Below are 17,017 nucleotides of genomic sequence, written 5' to 3' on the forward strand. Positions count from 1 at the left end.
TTTTTCACACTTGGCCCCTCTGCCAGGGGATATTTCCTCCCCACACCCTGCCAGCTAGACCTGATGGCTCTCTTCCTCAGAGCCATTAATACCTTTATCCAAATCCATTTACGGCCATCACCCCCCACTTGGCCAGGTATTGTCCTAATCTCTGGGGACCCTGGAAACTTCCAGCACATGCTTACCTGAGCCTTGTCACATAGCCCCCTTCCCAAAATCCTATAAAAACTGTGGCTTCACACAGCCACTCTGAGTGTCTTCCAACCCGGGACCTCCCACGCTGGTTCGTGCTCCTTCCTCTGACCCACCACTCCTCGGACAGGTAACTATCAAGCCTTCCACTCTTCCTCCCCCTTCTCTATATGACTGCTTGTATGTGTGTGACCTATTTGTGTGTACTTTTGTTATTTTCCTTTCAATAAAAGCTTATATTAACATTTTACCATTTAAATCTGTGTTTGCCTTGAGTTCCTACAGGTGGAATAACCCTCGTATACAAAGGTAACGATCCGATAACGCTAAGTTACCCCCCTCTCGCAGCATTTGAGCTAATATTCCCCACAAGCTCAAAGATACGTGTTTTTAGGACACGTGTTCAGCAATTTGGGTAACAGATTATGGTGGATCTCGCGGGCAATTGCCCCAGGCTTACTCGGGAGTAAAGTGGACGCACGGCACTCTCCAGTAACCCGGACGTAAGGGGAAAAGCCCGTTTGAACTCTTGGCATAAGTGTGTGAATGTGCTCTTGGAAGTGTGCTTTCTAAAAGGGTTGGCCTCTCTCTCTCTTTTCTACCCTTTTGCTATTGTTTTTCTCCTGCTGGAGATTAGTTTCCTTTAAGGCTAGGAACACCGAAGCAAGGTTTTCTTAGGCTTAGACGGGCGGGTGGACGACACGCACCCAACAACTAGGGATTAGCCAAGCGTAGGAAGGCGTTAGGCAGTTCCTCTTAGCTGTAGGAAGGACCAGAGAAATCCCCCTACTGCTACTACTCGTGCAAGCAGAGTCGCTCTCTGTAGCACCAAATTGCCCTGCGGCCGCAGGAGTTGGAGTTTCAAGTGTCGGGAGTGGCACGAGAACTCAAGCGGGCTTTGCGAAGCTCAGATGATCCAGGTTTTGGTAATTTTCCCCGTGTTCAGGAAAGCCAGGGCGATCCTAACCGAATGAATTAGCCGGTACCCTCAGGTTTTCTTGGTAGTTTTGTCCCTGAATCGAGAGAGCCCCGGCCATCTCGGTATAAAATAAGAAAACTAGCCAAACCCCGTAAGGACGTGCCTTGACGGGAGCCCTTTCCCCTTTCCCCCTTGCCACTTTGAAGGATATAGAAGCCGCAAGAAAATCCCCCAGTGATTTCTTCCCTAAAAATACCTTCAGGTTTTCGGTGGTTTTCCCGAGGATCAAGTGCGCTCCGGCAACCTTGATTGGAAAAATCAGCCATCTGCTTGGTTTTTTTTGGTAGTTTTTGCCCTGAACTGAGAAGAGCCCCGGCCATTCTCAGCCAAAAACAAACTAGCCACACCCGTAAGAGGTTAAACTCCACGGGATCCTTTTCCCTCTCTCCCCTGCTGTTTAAGAGACGAGCAGCGGCTGCCCCTAAACTCATCCCCTCTGTGCTTGCTTGCCCAGCAACAAGAAGCCAGAAAACCAAGCCCCGTCCCCTTTAAGATCTTGGAAATTAATAGGAAGAAATGGCATCCAGATTCAATCTGACTAGCCTGATTGCCCGTAAGGAACCGGCAGACAGATTGACACTCTGGGTGACCAAGAAGGGCGGCCGGAACCCCTGGCGCCCGGGAGCTTTTAAAAGCTCTAACCCCCTGGAAACCCTTACCGAGGCTTTCCAAGAATGGTGTAACACTAGGAAGCTCGGGGGTGGCAGTAAGGACTCTTATGCCACTTGGGGTATGTTTGTTGCCCTTCAGGACAGTGTAGCCCAGATTGCTGAGCTGCAACATGCCCTAGAGGAGAAGGATGCCCTATTGAAGGAGCAGGTAGCTCAGCTGACTGACCGTCTCGAACAACAGGAGGCCCAGTCAACTGATCTCCTGGAACAACGGGAGACCCAGTTAACTGATCTCCTGGAACAGCGTGAGGCTCATATCATCCACCTCTCCGACGAGATGGAGGACATGAGAACTGAGCGCTTGAGTGCACGGGTGGAGAAGGCTCACCGGCTTCAAACCATCCAGAGGCTGGAGAGCCAGCTCAAAGCCACAGGGCAGAGAGCTGAGGTAGCAGAGGCTTGCATTCTCGAGCTAGAAGCAGAGCTAGTTAAGATCAAGGGAGCTGCACAGTTCCTAGTGGAGAACAATGTGGCCAAACATGCACAAGTCAGTCATGATGCATGCTACAGGGAAGTAGAAGCCCTGAAAAAGAGATTAGGGAGTCAGAATGCCCTGATCTCTGTCATTTGCCCTAATGGCCTTCCCAGTCTGCCAAGTTTGGTTCCATCTGAGCCCTTGCCAGAGGAGGCTGTTAGCAGTCTACCAGTAAGCCCTGACTGGGTAAATCTGGCCCCTGCAAACCCAGTCCAAACTGAATCGGTTCAGCGGACCACCCAGGGTGATCCCGTGGAGCAACAAGAGATCAGAAAGACCCTAGCTTGGAAACCACATGAGGTTAAAGTAGTAGCAGACTGGCTTGGACCTCTAGACAAGGACACTGGAGTACAGTGGCTTTCGGTGGTTTATTACCAGCACACTGATGCCACTGCGGAGGACTTGTGCCAGCTAGCGCGACTTTGCATGTCAGGGTCTGACCTAGCTGTCTTGAACTCGGCAGTTGCATCTAGAGGGCTGAACACGCTTCCGCGTCTAGAGTGGATCCGCGAGGTAGCCAGAATACTCTGGCCAGCTCAGCCGCTCCCTGGCTTGTTTTACATGGACAGGCAGAAAGCGGATGAGGGTGCAGATGTATATTGCAGCCGCAAGCAGTTCTTGGGTCTGCTCTCTGGTTTTGTCCGGGTGGACGGCAACGGCGCCCCCCAGTACAACACTCCCGAGTTCAAGGAGGCCGTCCTGGGAGGCATCAATAATCCGACACGGATTATGATGGGCCCGACCAATGCAGCCGCTTTGAACTGGGGCGAGCTTGAGGAGAAGCTCCGACACATCGCGGACATAGTGAGATTGACAGGTCCAGTTCCTCCTCCATCGGGGAAGAAGAGACAGAGTAGTCAGGAGCCTGTTCAGACAGTCACTGATGCCATCTTTGACCCCCATTTGAAACCTAGAAAGAACAGGAGAAGCAGCAGCTTTAGAGCCAGGAAGAACCCCTCTGGTCAAAGTGCAGAGTCTTCTCTTGGCATCCAGGCTGCTGCTCCGCCAACCCCTCATGGGAGCCCTCAGCAGGCCGTTCCCTCTGCCCAGAAACAGTCTCAGCCCCCAGAAACTTCCCTTCGGAAGTGCTTGTGGGCTAGACTCAGGAAAGCCGGACTGGACATGGCCCAGTTCCATAAGCAGCCTCTGGACAAGCTGGTCCTAGCATATGGGAGACTCTCCCTCAACCAGGCAGAGTTCCCACAGCCACCTTCCCCTGTACAAAACAGGGATAAGCCACAGAGTGGTTTTTCTTCCAATAAGTTCCCCCAGAACAATCCCACACCTAATAGAGATTCTGTCCCTCAGTGGCAGAATAAAATTAGGGACCGGATTTTTCTGTGGCGGGAACTTAGAAATACTGGGGCAGACATGACCCAGTATGATAACCAACCCACATCTGTGCTCATGTGTGCCTTTGTGAAGGCCATGAGGAAGAGGACAACCAGGAAAATGCTCAGATCTGAGCCAGAGATGGAGACAAGAACTAGGCCCACAGAAATTTCTTCTGAATCCTCTAAGGATTGGCAGAAGGAAATAGAGAAATTTAAAACTCTTACCCAGAAACAAGATTTAGAAATTAAGGATCTTAATGAGAAAAACAAGGAATTCCAGGTTGAACTTTTTAAGGTAAAAACCCATTTGCAAAATGTCCTGGATTTCCAAAGCCACACAGATAATAAAGTGAAAAGAAAATACAGCAGATCCAGTAACCCAGCTTCACCTCTTGTCTTTAAAGAAAAGGAAATATTCTCAGTTCCCCCATCACAGAGTCAGGAAGGAAACCTTGCCTCTGAACTTGTACAGAGTTCCAAAATCCAAGTTGACAACAATTGTTTTAACAGGGAAGAATTTGTTGCAAGGCTCTTAGCTTCCCTAAAGTTAACAGATTTCCAATTATTTTCTCAACTTCCACAAATAGTTCCAGTGCCACTGAGTTAATTTAACATGTGTGCTTCCATTTTTACTTTTTAAATTTTCAAATTTTAAATTTGGCTGCAATTGGTAGAGCCTCCAGCTATAGTTGCAGTCACACTGAAACAGGCACTATTTTGCAATCTTAAAACAGACTCTCTTTGTCTAACTGCCTTCCTAGGCACTCAGCCCCATGACTCATGCCTTGCTCTCCCCCATCCAGGCAACTAATCCACATAACAAAGGACTGAAAGTATTCTTTCTTCCTAAATCAGGAAGAAGATTTGTTTCTTTAAAGACCTCAGAGAGAATCTAGGGGGGAGGAGAGCACAGTAAAATAGTTCTGTTCTAAAATATGTTTTGTTTTAGTTTTTATTTTAAAACAATTTTGGCTGCTTTTAATATTTGAAATATTTTCTCTTTGAGAAAAAGCATTCCCTCCATAGCTTTTCCCTCTGACATTTTTACTTCCTATTTCAAATTTTAATTGGCAGTTAACATTTTTTTTCCTCTTTGCATAAGACAATTTTGTTCAAAAATCTGTTTTTGCAATTTTGTTTCTGTTTTGAATATGTTTAGAAAGCTTCATACAGACCTTTCATTTGGGTACTCAGGCTTCCACTCAGCCTGAGTCCTATGAAAAGGCACTCTGTGTATGTACAGAGGAACAGTCTTTCCTCCTTAAGAACACAATTATTTTGACACACTATTGTGTAATGGGACTCTGACTTCATCTTCATGTTCCTCTCATTCATTCTTTCCCACTCATATTCTCAGCAGTACTCCAATGTAACTTTTAAAAGAAGCAATTGACATCTAATCAGCCTGGCCTACCAGCAGGCAGATCTCAATCTGAAAAACAAGTTTCTATACCTCAACCTTTAAATTTTCTTTAAGGTTATTTGTTTTATTCATTTTTAGAAGAAACCTTTGCTTTTAGATTTGTGCTTATGTGCTCTAACTTTTTAGATTGTTTATGTCAATCCACAATATTTTGCAAATTCTTTTGCCATGTTTTTGAGTCCTCTTTTAATTAGGAGTCCTCTCTTGTGCTCTTTATTGCAAGATCTTTATAGATCACTATCCAAGTTTTGTTTTTAAGCTTTCTTTTTGTGTTTTGATTTATCTTATGTTCCTTATAGAGAAAAATCTGTAGTATACTTTTAACCTATTGCATATCAGAGCATCTATTTCTTTTTGTGCTTATTAACTAGGAAGCAATTGACCAGATTCTATCTAGCAATTCTCCTTTTTTCCCCTCATATATATGTGTGTGTATTTCAGCTGCTAATCTATTCATTCACAGACCATGTGCTACATGTTTGCAGGAACTTTTAACTTTGGCTCTTTGATTCTTTTTCTGAATGCTTCTTTTTACACAACAGTGCAGAAGGCCAGTAGACCTAGCCTCCTAGTCTTCTTACAGGACTTGAAGGACTTTCTCTCCTCGTGTGTATTTCTACAAAGCATCTTGCTTCAGTCACCCATAGTAATCTATCAGTTTTCTCTCAAATTCCCAAACTCACCAGGAGTTTGGCATCCTCCTTCCCTTGTCTTATAATTTCGCTCTAATCTCCCTCTCCCTCCCTGGAGAAATTCTATTTTCAGTCTCTGTAAGGTCATGGTGGGCACCCACCACAGTAGATCTTTTTGACAGTCACTTATGGGGGCACCCCTCTGCCTCAGTCTTTCATTTGAGTTCATTGGCTTCAAAGCTCTAAATTTTTGAGTATTTTCCCTAATCTGTATATCCATCAGGCTTTGTGCCTACTTGAGCCAAGCCTCAACAGACTTTGCAGCCTCACTCTTTGCAGCTGCACACACCTCTCCACTGAACTTTTGTCAATCTTTGTCCTTCTCTCAATTGGGTGTCTCCCCCTTGAGCTCTTCAGCTCCACTGTGCTGTTGATGCCCTGGGCCACTCAAACATTCTTGCAACCCGCGTCTGCCAAGCCTGCCCTAGTGAGGCTCCAGGCTTGTGCATCACAAACCTCAGATCGCCAGGCCAGTTCCTGATGGTCCTGCCTGTGTGCTCTTCACCTGTATCCTGCTCGCCAACCTCCAGACCTGACCTGGTCAAAGATGACAGCGATCCTCTGCCTGCGTTTGCTATGGATGTGTCCTGTGACCTGCTGTTCTGCACTTTCTGCCCCAGCCCACCTGCTGGTGAACTACTGATGCTTGCTGTTTACCCCAGCTCCTGCTCTATGAAGCCTCACTGCCCAGCCGGCCTGCTGCTTCTTCTGTATGCTAACTCTGACCCTGCATACCCTCTGACGCCCTGGATTAGTGCCTTTACTGCCTCTTCCCCTGCCATTTCAGTCACGAGGGGGGGAAGAAGATCAACTTGCAAGCTAACCCGGACTTGCACACATCTCCAGCTATTTGCTTGTTGCCACAACCTCTTGCCAGTGGCTCTCTCATAAAATGGATCCTCGCCAAAGTTGCTTTTTACCCCCATGGAGGAACCTCCTCCACCATTCTATGTGTTTGCAAACATCACCCAGCAAAGTCTTATATATATATATATGCATATATATATCAACATCTTCAACTGCTGAACCAGTTGCTCATCCTCATCAATCCTCATGTTCAACTATTCAAGGAATCTCCAGCTTCACTCCCACCTTTACCAATGGGACAAGGGGGGGGGAGGAAGTTTTTCAAACTGTATTTTCTGTATTCCAAATTGTATTGTGCCCTGTATTTCAACTCACTGTCTATTGCATTGTGCCTGTATCAGTTTTAAATAGTTTGCTAGTTTATGTATATAAGTTTTGCTAAATTGCTTAGCTTTACCTTGTTCTTATTGCATTGCTTATTAGAAGCCATTGCTTAGTTCATTGTCTAACTTTTTAGTTTCTACCACTTTCTGCTTGCTTATATTCATTGCCAGCATTTTCAGGATTGCCTAGTGCTCGCATTATAAAATATTGCTCATATTAACATTTTACCATTTAAATCTGTGTTTGCCTTGAGTTCCTACAGGTGGAATAACCCTCGTATACAAAGGTAACGATCCGATAACGCTAAGTTACCCCCCTCTCGCAGCATTTGAGCTAATATTCCCCACAAGCTCAAAGATACGTGTTTTTAGGACACGTGTTCAGCAATTTGGGTAACAGGGGGGGGGCAGGGAGAGGGAGCCACGGCCCGGCGCCATGGCCTTCGTGGCCCGGCACCGGGCCGCGGCCCGCAGGTTGGGGACCACTGTGCTACTGAACCAAAAACACCAGTAAAATTGCTGAAGAATGACTTAATAAATCAACTTGTTATATGTTGCCAAATTTTTTTAAAGAATATAAGGGAAGAAAGAATTAGATTTCTTCCAGTGTTTGGGAAGACATATTTGGAGTCATTATGGCAAATCATAACCAAATGGAAAGGAAACTAAGTGGTTTACTCTTGAGTCAGAAAACAGCACTTGGTAGAAAAAGTAGCCTAAATAATGTAGCCAGCTCTATCCATGGTGTTTGTTCAAGTAATTTTTAAAAATAACAGGATACATTTAACAGAGACAAGCATTGTCTAACTCTATAGTTAAGAAGGAAAACTTGGTTGGTCTTAAAAGTGCCAGTGAACTCAAACTTTGTCCTACTGCTTCAGGCCAGCAAGGCTACCCACCTGAATCCAAATTAACTAACTCTGCATTTCAGAATCATGTTCCAAGAGTAATGAACTGTATCTTAAAAGGTAGATGTTTCAATATTATTATTCAGTTATTCAATATTATCGTCATATCAATACCAAATAAAAATGTCCCATCTGTAAGAATATTTCTACAACACAGAAATTATCGCATATATCAATTTATGTAGTTCAGTGTCAGAAAGACTGGTAACTCTGTTTTGGATCCACAGCACAGTTTTTTTACCCAACTTTTTCTCAACTTCCATGTCATATTTTATATACTAATAATAGCAAACCATGCCCCCATCAGAGAATAGCTAGATCCATGGATCAGGCTAAATAGGGACTAAAGAGATTTTTCTGATTATTGGGTGTACAGAAAAATATGATAAATTTTTAAAAATACATGGGGGAGTTTAAGTCCTCCAAAAGTAAAATAGCGTTCTCTGTGCAAGTGCAGAGAATGCAAGTACCTCAGTAGTTGGAGGACAGGAGCTCTGCACTGGACCTGGTAACAATACTGCCAGAAGCCACACTGAGCACTGTAGCAGCGCAGCCAGGAAGATCATGGGGGACATGACGGGCTCCCCAAGGCTCACAGACTCATTTGTCATGGATTATTTTTGAAACTTCCCCAGTTTCAAAAGCAGTTTTCCACAGAACATGAAGCTAGGTGGGAAGTTGCCAGTTTGGTGTAGTGGTTAGGAGTGCAGACTTCTAATCTGGCATGCCGGGTTCGATTCTGCACTCCCCCACATGCAACCAAGCTGGGTGACCTTGGGCTCACCACGGCACTGATAAAATTGTTCTGACCGGGCAGTGATATCAGGGCTCTCTCAGCCCCATCCACCCCACAGGGTGTCTGCTGTGGGGAGAGGAATGGGCAGGCGACTGTAAACCGCTTTGAGCCTCCTTCGGGTAGGGAAAAGTGGCATATAAGAACCAACTCTTCTTCTTCTTCTTCTGCCATAGAGCACAACATTTAGGATTATTTTCTGTATTTCATTCTATATTAGAAAAACATAACATGCCCATATAAACACCCTACCTGGTGGTTGCTGGGGCCAGAAATATTGCTGCCAATCCTGAAGGATATATGTAAGTCTAATACTTATATTAATTGGAGGCAATGGAGTCAATGGACAGCCCTAAAAGACATATATAAGGAAATACATCAAAATTGGAACAAAATGAAGCATACTTTATCTAGATCCTTCTTCTGATGGATTAATTTAGTTGTACACTCCCCATCAGAAAAAAATTCCATGTAGATCATTCAACACTGCCTTTCCGAGTCATTTGGAATCTCAAAATAAACAGTTCATTAAATAAAGTAGTTCAGATGAACTAAACTGGCACATTAAAAGGGTAGCTTGTTGACTAACAAGTTACCCAAAACCCCTCCAAAGTTCTGAGAACCAGGAAAAACAAAGATTGAAAACTCCTGTTCAGGTTGTATGTGTGTGTTTTTCTTGGGGGGGGGGGGGAGGTGTGACCCATGAGTTGTGAATCTCTGGTCTATGGCAGGTTTGAACAGTTCCAGCTCAAACCTGTTCAGCAGCTGCCCCAAGTCTCTACAACAGCCTTTCAGAAGAGCTCCTACCTTCCTGGATGCAAAACAGAGTAATTCCAGAGAGTAAATCTGGGGGTGTGGGATGTTTTTTGTTTGTTTGTTTTTTGAGGGGAGGGAGTTCAGGTCTCTTAAACAAGAAAAACTTTCCTGAAAAATCCCAGCAGATCCTGATACTGGTCTAGTATTCAGATCAGTGATTTTTCAGAAATCCTATTTTTTTCTAAGTTTAATAGACCCAAGAAGAAGAAAAACCAGGAAAAAAATCTTGCACACCGGAAGCTGGCATCTCTTGCATCCTAGTTGAAACCAGGCCACAGAAGAAGCCAGCCCCAAACTGAGCCAGAACACCTGATCCTGGGCTAGCTTCTCCTGCAGCCTGGCTTAAACCAGGCTACACAAGAAGACAGTTCCAAACTGAGCCAGCAGAAAACTTTCAGCTCCCCAATGGCACAGCTGATTCTCAACCCAACAAACAGGTGACAGGCGGGAGCAATTTTTTTGGACTACCTGGCAATTCCTGAATATATCCAGGATTTTGGGGGGGAATTCCACCCCCCACACACGTTTTTGCAAGAAAACCTGGATACATTTGGTATGCTGAAATATACTTATAAGGTATTTTTCAGGTATATTTGTGCTTCGTTTGATCCAAATGTATAGCCCTACACTTTAGCGTTGAAGCTGATGAGCAGGAAAGATTAGAGGCAGACCATCTAAGAAAAGTTAACAGTATCTGGTTATCAGCACTTAACTGTTCCTGCTATGGAGAAGATGTACCAGATTTCAAGAAAAATAAGAGGTATAAAACAGATGCTTAATTCAGCATGCTCTTGTGGCAAGATGGAGCCAGTTTTTAATTTGAGTTCATACATAAAAATAATTAAAAAAGGGTTTTTTCTTCATCATGGTTATATGACTTGATTTAATAGAGGTTTTTCTCCTGTTGTTTCTTGAAACATCTGTGGATTGATACAGGTCCCATAAGTATGAGACCGGCATGAAGTAACAGAATTTGCGGACTCAGTCTCCATTAACCTGAGCTACAAATATATTTGCATACAATGTCACAACTGTATCCAGCTTCTGTAAAGAAAACAGGTCTCAACATTCATATGCAATACTTACTATCTTGGATTTGAAGATGTCCAGTAGTCCTGATACATGGGTATATTGACTGGGCACTTTGCGAAGATGAACCATTTCAAAATCTGTTCTAACTCCAGGACCCTGACACTCTCCAACATACATTCTTCGCCATTTGTGATGAATTTGCACAAATAATGGCACCTGGCTAAAAAAATATACAAGAATTAAAAATTGTTCTCATCTTTTGACCTTATATTGAGGGTAATCCTGCCGTTCTCTAGGGAAGCAGTTCTAAACCTGACAGTTAAACATCCAGCTGTGCTGTTTTTTATATAAGCAATGGAAGAACAAATGATCAAAAGAAGAGTAATAACATGCTTAAATTGTGCAGCATGACAACCACTAATACATATATTTCACTGTGTACTTGTCATGGAGAAGCGCATGCATATTCAGCAAAAGAAAATGTGTGCACACACATGTTCAGAGAACTTCTATTGAGATGGAGCCATGGTCCAATGCTATGGCACCTGTTTTGCATACATAAAGTCCCAGGTTTGGTCCTTGGCATTTCCAGGTTTTGTTTTTTTTAATCAGGTAGCAAGTGCTCTGAGACCCTGGAAAGCTGAAGCCACTGGGATTTTCAGCTAAAATAACAAGACAGACCCCAGAGAGATAATGCCTGTCTGAGTGGATAATACAGACTTTGAGAGACCAAGGATGATAGCATAGCTGCTTCATGTGTAAGATTCTGCTTTTCTGTATTTGTCTTAAGGTTATTTCAGATTTTAAAATACTTGGCTCTATACACATCCTGGCCATTACCAGAAGAATGTTTTCTCTAATTAGGAAGAATGTTCTATGATACAACAGACCAATAATATTAATAACTGTAGAACTTGACTCACCTCCCAGTATTCCCCAATGCAACAGAAATAGAACTTAGTAGAAGATTACATTTGGATTCACTAAGAACAGCATCATTATTTGCTGCTGGTGCAATAACCACAAATTCACGTAAACCATACCTAGAAGAGAAGCAGTAAGTTTCAATGATAGTCTTTAGAAGTTAACATATTCAGAACAATTCTTCATCTCCACACATGCAAATACTTAAAATTTCCTTCAAATTGCTAATTACACTAAATGCTTGTTTGACTCCAATCCAGTTTGAAGTTACTGTTGCTGAATGTTATCCTACCACTTGCATGCATGTTGCGCTGGCAGGTACAGATCTTCTGTATTTCTATTCCCCAGCAGCTCCAATTAATACCAAAAACAGCAGGTAGAAGAAGCTAAGTTTGCTTTTATACCCCATTTTCCACAGGCCTCAAAGCAGCTTACAATCGCCTTCTCTTCCTTTCCCCACAACCAGACACCCTGTTAGGTAGGTGAGGCTGAGAGAGCTCTAATAGGACTACTTGCTCAAAACAGCACTAGCAGGACTGTGATGAGCCTAAGGTCATCCAGTTCACTGCATGTGGAAGAGCAGGGAGTCAAACCCGGCTCACCAGAGCTGGTCAAATCCCATCCTCAGCCAGCAGAGCAGGGAACAATTTTACCCAATGCCCTCTTATCACTTCAGCTTCCCAACCCCAACAGTATTTAGCTTTATCATAATTTCCAGTATTAACTCTACGAAGTAGGTTTAAAAGGGACTATTGTAAGAAGAGGAAATATAAGAAAACAGCTTAATATTAATGTCTTTTTCATCATAAACATTTTCTTAAACAACTGAATTCTATAGATATTATAAGTCACTAACCGTGACAAAATTATTTATGCTGTAATTTTAACAGAAAACACCACAACGCATTTCAAATACAATACACATACCATCTCACTAGACAATGTGCTCTGGGAGGAAAATCATTGTTCATACACAGTAGATCTTGCATAGCAACTGGAAGAACATCTGTGAAACCATAACCAATGATACAAATATTAGGTATCTAAATTTACAGTCAGAAGAATAAAGGTACATCTAACCTGAGTACAGTGTCTTCTCTAACAGGAACTGTTTAACAAAAAGAGGCACTCCTTTGCTACCAGCCACTTGACTGTAATTGACAAAGTAATATTGCAGAAATTTTCACTTTTTGCTTCTTGTTCCCAGCATACCAAAATTACAATCTGATATCAGCCGACCACACACTCAGAGTTCTCAGTCCCTTTAAATGCCTTCAAAATGTGCTTGAAGCTTTCAACAGGCATTTAAAGGACAATGATCAATTTAAATACCTTCTTTTCCTTTCCATTGGGAAGGATGGAGGGTGGGGGCAGGAAAAGCAAGCTCAGCCAGGACTGACACAGAGCAATGTGCTCTGTGTGGCACAGTAGCTCTTGGGGCTCCAGCAGCCCAGTTTAAACTGAACTGCCAGAGACGTGACCCCAGCCAGAATCTGCCATGCTGCGCAGAGCATATGCAGCAGCTCCTAGGGCACACTTCTCCTGAACTCCGGTTTAAACTGGACTGCAGCAGAAGTCAGCCCAGCCAGGATCAGCTGAACCGCATGGAGGACACAGCACAAAACACAGATGCTCCTAGGGCTCACTTCTCCAGCAGCCTGGTTTAAACTGGACTGCAGGAGAAGCCAAGCCAGCCCTATTATCACACTGTTTTTTTAATCCAGTATTTTTCTTCTCTAGTCTATTGGACTGGAGAAATTTGGGGAAATCCTGGATTATACTGGTATTGGGATCTGGGATTTGGGATTTTTCAGAAATACCAAAAAAATTGGGTCCAACAAACCTGAACTGAAAAACACCAGATTATAAGAAATTGCACACTCCTAATCTCTACCCAGATTTAATGTTTTACCTTCTACTAGCTCCTCTTTGGAATCCTTTTCACTGGATTCTTGCACAAGATAATGATGTGTGATAGAGAACCGGAAATCTGCAAAAGAGATCTCATCTGATTTTTCTTCCCATGTTTCTGTGGTATACACACCCTGGGTGTCAAATGGGACAAAAATATTAAGCATTAATTGGAATATACTATTACTATACATTTCACATGAACCATTACAATACAGTTTACTATTATTATTAGAAAATTTATTGCAACTTTTTTGCACATAAATGGAATTGAAAGATGTCACGGAAGAGTAAAATCTTTCAATCTCCTTTTTATTTAAAACATTTATTAGCTTCCTTCCTAATAAGGAATAAAACATTATAAAAACACAATAAATAGAACCATTATAAAACTCATGTCAGTTTAAAAATTAGGACTGCCAATAATAAAAGCTAAACCAATAAAAATGCAGCCCTAAATAAAACTGTCTTCAACTGAATCTTGAAGATCATCAATGAGGAGGTTGTTCCATAATAGTGGGACTGCCACAGAAAAGGCTCTTCCTTGTGTACCCACCAAACAAGTGTCTTTAATTTGTGGGACACTCAGGAGGGCATCTCTCCCTGATCTTAATTCCTGGGCAGAACCATATGGTCCTTCAGATACCCCAGAGCCAAGTCAAGTAAGACTTTATACAACTTGAATGGGGTTCAGGAGTGAATTGGTAGCCAGTATAATTTCTGTCATGGCTGACCTTGACCAGCAGTCTAGCTGCAGCATTCTGCATTCTGCACTAACTGCAGCTTCCAAATACTCTTCAACAGTAGCCCCACAGCCACTGTCCAGTCTAGATGTAAGACACAGATCACTGTGGTAAAATCTAACTGATCCAGAAACAGATGCAATTGATGTACCAGCCAGAACTGGACAAACACACACCAAGCCACAGCAGCCTCCTGTTTTTCTAAGGTGATCACTGTGTCAAATAGCACTCCCAAGCACTAAACCTGGTTTAAGTATAGCCTCATCCAAGACAGTGGAGATATTCTCACCTTTTCTAAAGGTTTTCCTGATGAAATGCCAATAAGCTTCCAGTCATTTAAAACCTCTTCAACTCTTGAAATAAATCTAATGAAAAGAACAGATTTTAAAACTATTGCAACACAATGTGTATAATGCAATTAATCTTTCTAAAAATAAATATAAGAACCTAAGTCTTCTACAAATAACTAAAATTGTGATACCAACAATGAGAATCCAGTCCTGGACTTATGTTGATCCTTGTTGTTGTTGTTGTTGTAGTTAGTTGCGAAGTCATGTTCGACCCATCGCGACCCCATGGACAATGATCCTCCAGGCCTTCCTATCCTCTACCATTCCCCGGAGTCCATTTAAGCTCGCATGTTGATCCTATAAATTAGTAACCTCCAAAGCATCTCATCATAAACAGCCTTAGCTCAGGTCGTGCAAACTTGATTGAGTCAACCCATCTCATGTTGGGTCTTCCATTTCCCCCCCAGCTGCCTTCAAGGTTTCCTAGCATAACTGTCTTTTCCAATGAGTCTTGTCTTTTTAGATTACAGTACTTTATTTGTATACTTTGGATGAAACAGCGAACTGCTGGTCAAAGCATGTTCCTAGCCTGAAATGTAACACACAACTTTACTTTTCAATAGTCTCACTTAACAAAATGCAAGTAAACATGAGTAAGACTGAGCTACCTGATCAAAATTCACATTCCATTAATCTAGAAACAAAAATTGTAATTCTACGCATGCTTACCTGAAACAAAGTCTCAAGCACAAATAATTTTAAAATAGTGGAATGTGCAACCAGCAACTAAGTTTTCAGTTGTCTGAAAGAGCTGAGTGTTTTCATTCCAAATCTGCAAAATCATTTAACCAGTAAAAGACTGCTTGTTTTTCATACCTTGATCAATCTTAAAACTTGTGACTAAACTTGACAAGCAATAGCACAAAAATCATGGCAATACTGTGATTGTAACCCAAGAATATAGAGTGATACAAGTACTTCAAACCAGGATATTAATCAGTCATGATTTTTCAGAATGAACGCTTTATCACACAAGATTTTTAGACCCTAACAGATTTGTGGTACTGGTTTATACACATCCATTTAAGATGCATTTTATTATCTTCTAGACCGGAAAAGTTTTCATTTTGTATTATTTAAAAATCAGTAAAAATATTGTTTTCCCACCAAATGATATAGGAAATCTTTTGTTCATTCTTTCCTGAACAAACAAAAAACAGACATACTTGAGAATCTGAACTGATGGATTTAATGACCATTGTTCCCTCTCAAAGTATACCAGTCCAGTCACTGTCCAAACAGATTTCACTTCAGTTTAAATGTCATTTAAGATTAACATTATGTACTTAAGTATGAATTTCCTGCTTTGTTCTAATTTTGAAATACTAACAGGCATTCACACACATCTGACTATACAAATACTACTGTTTGTAACTAGTGAAGACCATCTTATTTCATCCTTATTCATTCCCTTCTGAATTGCCAAGTGATGCTCATGATAAAACATGACACAGTCTCCCCCTGTCAAAAAAAAAGTATGTTTAACCATTTATTCAGTATAAGCAATCATTTTCCCTTCAGAGCTAGCCTGCCAAAACCACGTACGTGGCTCTGAACTGCTGAAAGGGAGGAAACGTACTAGATACATAGAAAGAAAGGCGTGCATATTAAAATGTTTTAAATGACCCTTGCGTTGCGGCTAACGGAGAGTCCCTGGGAAAGTGGAAGAGACGCCGGGAGATGCCTAGAGAAAATAGGCAGGGAGAGAAAATACAATATACGAGGGGGAGGCGGCCGCTTGACTGAAGAAGCCGAAAAGAAAGAGAGGGCACCTACCTCTCCCACTCGGAAGCGGTGGTGAAGTCGGTGATTTCAAACACTTCAGACTCGGGCTACGGGAAAAGGAAAGGGGAGGAAAGTCAATAACCCGCGTGGGGCCACCCTCCCCCTGGCCGGAGGAGCGGGAGGAAGGGTTACCTCACTGTCGGCCGCCATCTTGAGCCGCGCCTGGCCAGGAAGACCGCGGGGCTCGGCGAAAGGCATTGTGGGGAAGAGGCCGCGGGGCGCGGGGGAAGGGCTCGTGGCCGATGCTGCGCCGTCTCTCTTGCCGGGCTGGTTCGGGCTGCCGCGGGGCGGGCGGCGCTTCGAGCTGGGTGTTGTGAGGGGGAGTTCAGTGCTCGGAATGTGGCTCTGGGACGCGGCGCCTTCCCCGAAACCTTCGGCAGGGGCGCCGGCGGGGGGGGGGGTGCGGTAGGGCTGCCCGGGAACCCGCGGACAGGTCAGTTTGGCTCGGCTGCCAGGGAGCATCGGGAAGCTGCCCCGGTTTAAACTGAACGACGTCGGAGCACCTTTAAGACAAGCGCTAGTAGCAACCCCGCTGCCTTCCGCTGGGACTTTGAGACTTCGGCTTCCCACACAGGAGCACCCCTCCACTGCCGTCGCTTATATATTTTTTCCCCTTGGGATTTTTAGACGTTCTTCCTAAAGCCCCTGCTTTGAACTTGTGGCTCATCGAAATGCACAATGAACTGGAAGGCTTATATCTATATAAATTTTAATTTTTTTTCCTGATAAACATGGAATACAGAAAGACAAAAAATATAGAATCATGGAAGGGGCCATACAGGCCATCTAGTCCAACCCC

General features: G+C 43.2%; 1 protein-coding gene across 4 annotated transcripts in view; it reads right to left on the reverse strand.

Annotated features, from left to right (window-relative positions):
* The window catches only part of RAB3GAP1 (RAB3 GTPase activating protein catalytic subunit 1), a 35,134-nt gene extending 18,312 nt beyond the window's left edge, over positions 1-16,822 (reverse strand). Inside the window, exons 1-9 of one of the 4 annotated variants that reach the window (XM_077320224.1) lie at positions 16,351-16,370; positions 16,210-16,265; positions 15,103-15,205; positions 14,373-14,448; positions 13,342-13,474; positions 12,357-12,435; positions 11,429-11,548; positions 10,560-10,725; positions 8,910-9,009 (exon numbers count right to left, since the gene is read on the reverse strand). In XM_077320224.1, coding sequence (XP_077176339.1) covers positions 8,910-9,009; positions 10,560-10,725; positions 11,429-11,548; positions 12,357-12,418 — 448 coding nt within the window. In that variant the 5' untranslated portion in view covers positions 12,419-12,435; positions 13,342-13,474; positions 14,373-14,448; ... (1 more) ...; positions 16,210-16,265; positions 16,351-16,370. Of the gene's footprint in view, positions 1-8,909; positions 9,010-10,559; positions 10,726-11,428; positions 11,549-12,356; positions 12,436-13,341; positions 13,475-14,372; positions 14,449-15,102; positions 15,206-16,209; positions 16,266-16,350 lie in introns of all 4 variants that reach the window. The other 3 variants (XR_013228148.1, XM_077320223.1, XM_077320222.1) reach the window with 3 other exon arrangements.
* Between the last annotated feature and the right edge of the window lie 195 nt (positions 16,823-17,017).

The sequence above is a fragment of the Paroedura picta genome, chromosome 2, assembly GCF_049243985.1.
Source record: "Paroedura picta isolate Pp20150507F chromosome 2, Ppicta_v3.0, whole genome shotgun sequence".
NCBI classification, from domain to species: domain Eukaryota; kingdom Metazoa; phylum Chordata; class Lepidosauria; order Squamata; family Gekkonidae; genus Paroedura; species Paroedura picta.